This window comes from Dermacentor andersoni, chromosome 9, assembly GCF_023375885.2.
Source record: "Dermacentor andersoni chromosome 9, qqDerAnde1_hic_scaffold, whole genome shotgun sequence".
Lineage (NCBI taxonomy): Eukaryota > Metazoa > Arthropoda > Arachnida > Ixodida > Ixodidae > Dermacentor > Dermacentor andersoni.
In genome coordinates, this window is record NC_092822.1 from 58,666,479 (window position 1) to 58,673,261 (window position 6,783).

At 47.9% G+C, this 6,783-nt stretch overlaps 1 protein-coding gene across 1 annotated transcript; it reads right to left on the reverse strand.

Moving 5' to 3' along the window:
- Positions 1–969: 969 nt before the first annotated feature.
- Positions 970–2,906, reverse strand: LOC126528544 (wee1-like protein kinase). Its single transcript, XM_055069332.2, has 3 exons — positions 2,899–2,906; positions 1,775–2,138; positions 970–1,744 (listed from the first exon to the last, which is right to left on the reverse strand). Exons 1-3 carry the CDS (start codon positions 2,904–2,906, stop codon positions 1,271–1,273), a joined length of 846 nt encoding a protein of 281 aa, XP_054925307.1. The 3' UTR covers positions 970–1,270.
- Between the last annotated feature and the right edge of the window lie 3,877 nt (positions 2,907–6,783).

The following is a 6,783-nucleotide window of genomic DNA, read 5'->3' on the forward strand; positions in this document are numbered from 1 at the left end:
TTCGATAAAATTCCAGCGGTTTGAAGCAATACCATTTTCAATAATTTAATTATACTCATGTGGAAGAAAATTTCAGAGAGACAAAGTATTTTTAAAGCATACATGATGTTCACATTTATTGTAGCCTAAGTAGCCTCAATAACTGTTTGGCGCTGTCAACCAACATAGTCACCTTCAGCCTTGCGATGTAGGTGGGCTCGCGTTTACGCATGCGACGTTGGATAGCGAATAATCAGTGGCTGCCATATCTTATCGTTTGGTCCAAATCCTGAGAGAGACACCTGCAGATTATTGCCGTGGTGTCTACCCTTCGCACGTGGCAGTTGTCTGAGATAAACACCATTAAAGAGTATTTTTCCTTCAGACAATACAGGGAAAGCACTTGCAAAGCCACATCACTCTTGTAAATTTGAGCGCGTGTAATAGGAAGCAGGTGAACAATTGTCGAAAGTCGAGAGCCGAAGTATATCTTTCTTGCGAAGAACTAAATAAATGTTTGGAATTTTTGCTCTGCGCGGTTGTTATTATTCAATAATTTTGTTTGATAACTCTTTTGGTGTTGTCGAAATACCCGAAATGTCGAAATTTTGTCGAAACTAAACGTATTAGTCAGGCAATAAGCGAGATGAAGTGGAATAAGAACTGAAAAATAAACCAAACGTACAACGTTATTTTTTTCTGAGTCTGACGCGTAAGTTATACTTGGGAAAATTGCATGCAGGTGAGGGAATCATTGTAATCGAAGTAATAAATCTATGAATTAAATTTCCAAATGTTCTATTTGTTACTAAGAAAGCAACTTGACAAGTTTCTTGAGAAGCTGCTTAACATCGCTGTTCGTTTTAAATGTGCAGCCTGATGATGCACGAGAAAAGGTTACCATACGCTTTCCCCGGTGCAAGGTATAAAGCACCACAAAAAGGCACAGTGCTCAAAATAACAACTGAGGTTTACTCAGCTTTATTTTTTCTGGTAACACCTCTGGTTTATACCTAATAATACTCGCCGTAGTATGTAAAACGCACAAACATTATCTGAAACTTCTTGCCGGTCAACTGTCGTCATCATTTGATTCAAACGTGTGCAGTATTCCGGTAGATCAAATTTCTAGCAGGCATCAGTCCCAAAGTAAACGCTGGGTTCCTCCTTGGCAATAGCGAAACATGCACTGAATCGGAGTGAAATGTGTATGTGTTGAGCCGAACCAGCACTCAATATGTTCGATTACACCTTCCACACTCTTTTTTTCTTCGCCGACATAACTAACACGCTATCGAGCAGGCGGCCCTGGCATCGAGCAGGCATCGGGCAGGCTGCCCTCATTGCAAAACTCATTCTGGATGATCATGTGGTGGTCTTCCGCCCAAGCAGAGTAGTAGCGGACGACGTGTGGATGCTGGCCCAACACCGCGTGCGCATAAACTTCGTTAAGGGCAGTCTTCTCACCCTGGGTGCCCCGCGTGGGCTTGCGAGACTTCTTGATGGCGTAGACGCATCTGTCAAGTCGGTGCAGGCACTTGCACACGCTGCCAAACTCACTGCTGCCCACTTCGGCCAACTCCAGGAACTCGGTTTCGTAGCGCGACTGACCGGGCTCCATTCGCGTGATGCGCTGCATCTTAAAAACATAATCCTGCACGGCTTCATCGTCATAGCACTTCAACAGGCATTCAGAAGTCCCATTCTCTGGAGCCCTGAACACGCTGTAGCACTTCCTCTGCCTCTTCGGTGTCTGCTCCGGCGGAGTCGTCTGCAACGGTCAGAACGGGTCCACGTTGGCCAAGGCCGCGACGGTTGCAGCCGTTTGGACCGGCTTCACGTGCTGGCTGAGCCGCTGCCGGCTAATGTGCATGGTGATGGGCATCTCGGCGTGCTGCAGCAGGGTGTTGGGAGTCTGCTGTGAACCGAAGAGTCGCAGGGCCCTGATGCGCTTGTAAGGCGGCGTGGGCCCTGCCGAAGCACCGGCGTCACCACGGGCACCGAGGGTGAGCGTTCCAGCGAGCCCACGACGCTCGAGTTGGTCGAGCTGTTCAGGTCGCTGGACGACGAAGGCGGCGTCGAGTCGACCGCTTCGCGGAACAGCGACTTGGGAGACAGACGCATGCTCCAATTCATCGGCTGGTCGTCGTCTCCACCGCCTTCGTGCGTTGGTGTGGTTGGTTGCACTATGACATGGTTTCGGCGCGGCGCGCACGGCGTGAGTGAGCAATCTCGAACGGCTGGCATCGGTGAGCGATAACGATAACCACGACCTCCTAGCTGTTGCGGTCGTTACCGGCGCGGAGGAATAAAATCGGCGCTCTCCCGCCGAAAGTTGCAGCCGAGCATGTGTAATCTCGACCCATGTAACAGATCCCTCCTAGCAGCAGGAACGCTAGACCGATACCGGATCTCACGCCAGTACACCGCGCCAGCCAGAGAATCCTGGGATTGGCGCCTGAGTTTGAGCCTTTACCTGCGAGGACAACGACAACGACGGCAGGTATGGAAGCTACATCCCATACTACCACAACTAACCCTGCGACGCCTGCTCCGGTGCCTCCTCATTACACGCTGCAAAAACGATGCGAGCCAAGTCCCTTCCATGGCCACCTTCTTGACGTCGTGGAAGACTCGCTAGCGTACTTCGAACGTGTAGCCTAGTTCAATGGATGGGACGACGAATCGAAACTGCGAAATGTCTACTTTAGCCTTTTAGACGGTGCTCGCATGCGGTTCCAGAACCACGAAGGGGTTCTGGCATCATGGCGTGAGTTCTGTCGCAGCCTCTTGGACCCCTACGCCAGCTCCGATCGTCGGAAACGAGCAGAATGAGCCCTCCAATCTCGCATTCAAAAACCCAATTAGAGTGTGGCTATGTACGTGGAAGACATGGGTCATCTCTTCAGGCGAGCTGACCCTACCATGTCTGAAGACAGGAAGCTGCGTCACTTGATGCGAGGCGTGAAACAGCAGCGTCTGGATGGACTCGTTCGTAGCCCGCCCAACACGGTTGCAGAGTTTCTCACTGAAGCCGTCACCAGGGAAAAGACCCTACCTCAGCGCTCGCACCAGTACGATCGGCCAGTGAATCACTCCTCTGCTACCAGTGGACTAGGAGCTCTCACGAGTGACATCGAGTCGCTTCGCGAGATTATTCGATCGATAGTCCGCGACGAGCTGCAACAGCTGCATCAGGTGCAGCAGCCTTCAGCCAACTTAATATAGTCGTGCGTGATAAAGTGCAGCATGCGCTCGGCGTACCACGTTACGAAGCATCACTTCAGGCCGCTCCACCACTTCAGGCCACTATATATGTATATATATATATATATATATATATATATATATATATATATATATATACATATATACCCCGCTTAATTACGTTCATGTGAGGACCAAGACTTTTCAGAAAATATAAGAGAACGTAGATTGGATTAGCTGCGATTTCATTTTCCTGCCACGGCGAGCACTCAGCATGGCGCTCTCAAACCTACGGCAACGAAATTAGTTCGCTTAGGTGTTCACTTAGACCCGCGTAGTTTGATCCGAATAAGAAGGCAGCTAGTACATTTGTAACGTCATCTCAACGAAACTACCTTACACAGGGGGACCTTGCGCTCAGACCCCTGTGTCGCGCTACTCACGAATATATAACAACGCTCAGAATATCTTCCTGCCTCGTTACCGTAAAATATTATTGGTGCAACAATTACTTGCGCAGGCTGTGTGCCATCCTAAAGTTATTCATTGAACAGAGTTTGACGTGTAAATGCAATCAAGTAGCGAATCGGGCAAATTTCCTTTTTTTTAATTGGCTGTCCTGAATCTGGCCCTGACGCTTCAATACCTAAGCCAATACCTAAGCCTATGCAATACCAATACCTTAACCAATCAGACTTACATTCCGCCCTTCATAGTTAGCGTTAGCCCACTTTACAGCGTCAGGCATTATCTGGGAAGTAAGATGAAGAAACATTACCCGTACTTCCTCATTCGCTACAAAGTACGGTGCAAAAAATGTATTTGGTGCCAGCCTTCGCCAGATACCGACGTTTGCAGCTGACAGACAGGATGTACAATAAGAATATGAGAATTATGCAGCTTCTAGCGCGCGAAGCAAAACTGTGATATACTCGAACCTGATTGTTAGCTTTCCGTGTGTACTTCCGGGTTAGTTGATTATATTTGCATACGCTGACGTGGGCATTCCAACCGAAGTAACATGCAATTAGCGGAACAAAAGGAAAACGGTTCCTCTTTTGCCCGAATAGGTTCAAGCACAATAACAAAAGGAAGTGGTTCATTATTTCTCCGCTTTCCTGGCACAGTATGACGCTGTCACTGTTTGAACACACTAACTAGCCGGATTCTTCATCGTCAGCGACGAAGACAGTACTGCAGCAGCCCATGATTACAACTGGTGCAGCGTATGTCGAGCTGCCTGAGCCAGGCAGCCGGTAATTAATCAACATTTCCTCTGCGACGCACAGATAGGTCGCTTCCGTATTTACAGCAGACGATTCGCTGCACACGCGGTATAAACATTGAGTGAAGCAAGAAAAAGACAAAAAACAAGAAAAGGGGAGCTGGAAGGAAAGTGCAACGGCCTAGAACATTGATAAAACACAATACGCACTTCGAATTTGATGAGTCGCCTTTGTTCGTGTACATTAATCATCCTCTGACGAAACTGCAGCAGAATATATTTCCGTCCCACGATTCCGTGGGACGCAGACGATTCCACAGACGATTCCGTCCCACTAATCCATTTTCTCGAATGACGAGCATCATATAAATAAAGTGGACATGTACATGACTATGATACTACGTAACTCAGGCTTCGTCACTCCTCCTTGTAAACTGCTAGCTTATAGAAAACTCTTTCATTGGAAACTAGAAAATGGATGCGCAGTTTGCGACCCTCATAAAATTAACCTTTGTAATGCACACTGCAGTCTGTTCGCAACCGGTAAATGAGCTAAATCTTCGAGAACGGCTCCTATTACTACATCGCGACTGAACTCAAACCTAAAGCAAACGTTATTAGCCAACCATCTCATCGTAATATATAAAGATTATGGCCCTTTCCCAATTTTTACAACTATTTACAAACAAATAAAAAGATAAGGTCCTCACAGCAACGAAACCGTCCGTGTAGGTCGGCCTGCAAATAATGTTCAAGAACGGCCTCTAAAGAGAGTCAATTTTAGAAATTGTAGCAACTCTGGCACTTTTTTTTTCCTGAGCCTGCCACGCCTGAGGTGACCGTCTTAGGAATATTGCTCGAGAAATCAAAACTGAGATCGACTGCTTTACCGCAGCCTCATGAAGATCCTGCTCGTTATAATATAACGATGTATCAACATTGGCAAGCCATGAAAAAGTAAAAAGCTTATGCGTCAAAATCAAGGGACGAATGTAAAGAGACGTACACAGTCACAGTACTATACAAAGCGCTATGTCAGCGCTCTGTAAACCTCTGAGTTTGTCCCTTGTCTTTCATGCGCTCGCATTTGACGAGCACGAATAACCAACTAGCCAGAATTTCAGCCCTCAAGAAAGCAAGCACGATTCTTCGGTCAAAACATTGTGCGAACCCCCACCCCCCCTCACACCTCACTACTTTCTTTCTCTCTCTCTCTTTTCCACATTTCTGAGTCACGGGGGCTTACTTTTCACATTTGTGAGACAGCCGACCCAGCGCGGCAGCCGATGGTTACAACAGGCTTGCCTCTTCTAATAAATAGCAGTAACATCAACAGACATAACCACGCGAGCTGTTCGGGAAAGAATAACCTGTGACAACAGCGTTGCCATGGCCTTTCCTGGTGTAATGGAACGTTCACGACATTAGAAACAATAACCAACAATGACCCACAACTCGCGTGATATCCTCGCAGCGCACGTAACAAAAGCCAGTCCTAGAGTGCATTCGCAGACTGAGTGGTTGCGTTCTTTGTTTGCGGGAATAAAAAGACGGTCATTTCTCAGACCGAACATCATCGTCACGGACGACATATCCCGACCCATATGTCTATCCCTACTCGTGAGTTGTGCACTCTCTTCATCAATGAGGAAGAGAATGCACGCAATGCGAAAGAACAAAGGATGTCGGATAGCCGTGTCCCAACAATGCAATAGTCAATTATTTATAAGCCACCCTGGACGAGACGGCGCATGGAGAAGGCTGCCGATTTTCTATAGATGTACATGGCAATGTTAACGTAGTCAGCGAGGACGTAATCAGCGAGGAATCTCGGTAAGCAGCAAGCACGAAGAAAGCAGCCACACGATCGATTATCTCTGCCGATTGAGAGTGAGCCACCGCTTGAACTGAAGGCGATACCCTCTGTGCACTGAATTCCCCGGCACTTCGCGAACAAGTGCGGCAGTGCTGCACTTCGCGAACTAGTTGGGTAGTGCTGCACTTGACCGTTCGCTTTAGTGTGGCAAGTGCGGCACAATCTGCGCGGCGACATTTGTTTCAAAAAGTGCACCTAAAATGCAGGCACGGTTGAAATAAAAAGCCACAGTTTCGCCCGAAAGGAGAAGCATCGGTTGCGATAGCAAAATAGTGGACAGTTATAAGAAGTAAGGATAGCAGTTTTATCGGCCGTGTAAACGCGTAAACATAGGCGACGTTCTGTGACTATGAAGGGAAATCTATGGGCGCGCGGCTGCTGCTCATGTGTTACCGCGCCAAGTAGTCCGGCAGCGTTTGACAGCAATTCTGGCTGCTCAGAACAGAGGCTGAATCGACGCAGCTTCCCCGGGCGACGGTATCGCGTTTACACAGGA

Coding starts and splice junctions, on each gene's coding strand:
- LOC126528544 (XM_055069332.2), bottom strand. Junction 1,745..1,774: donor CCGTCGCGGCCTTGGCCAAC/GTGGACCCGTTC, acceptor TTGCAGACGACT/CCGCCGGAGCAGACACCGAA.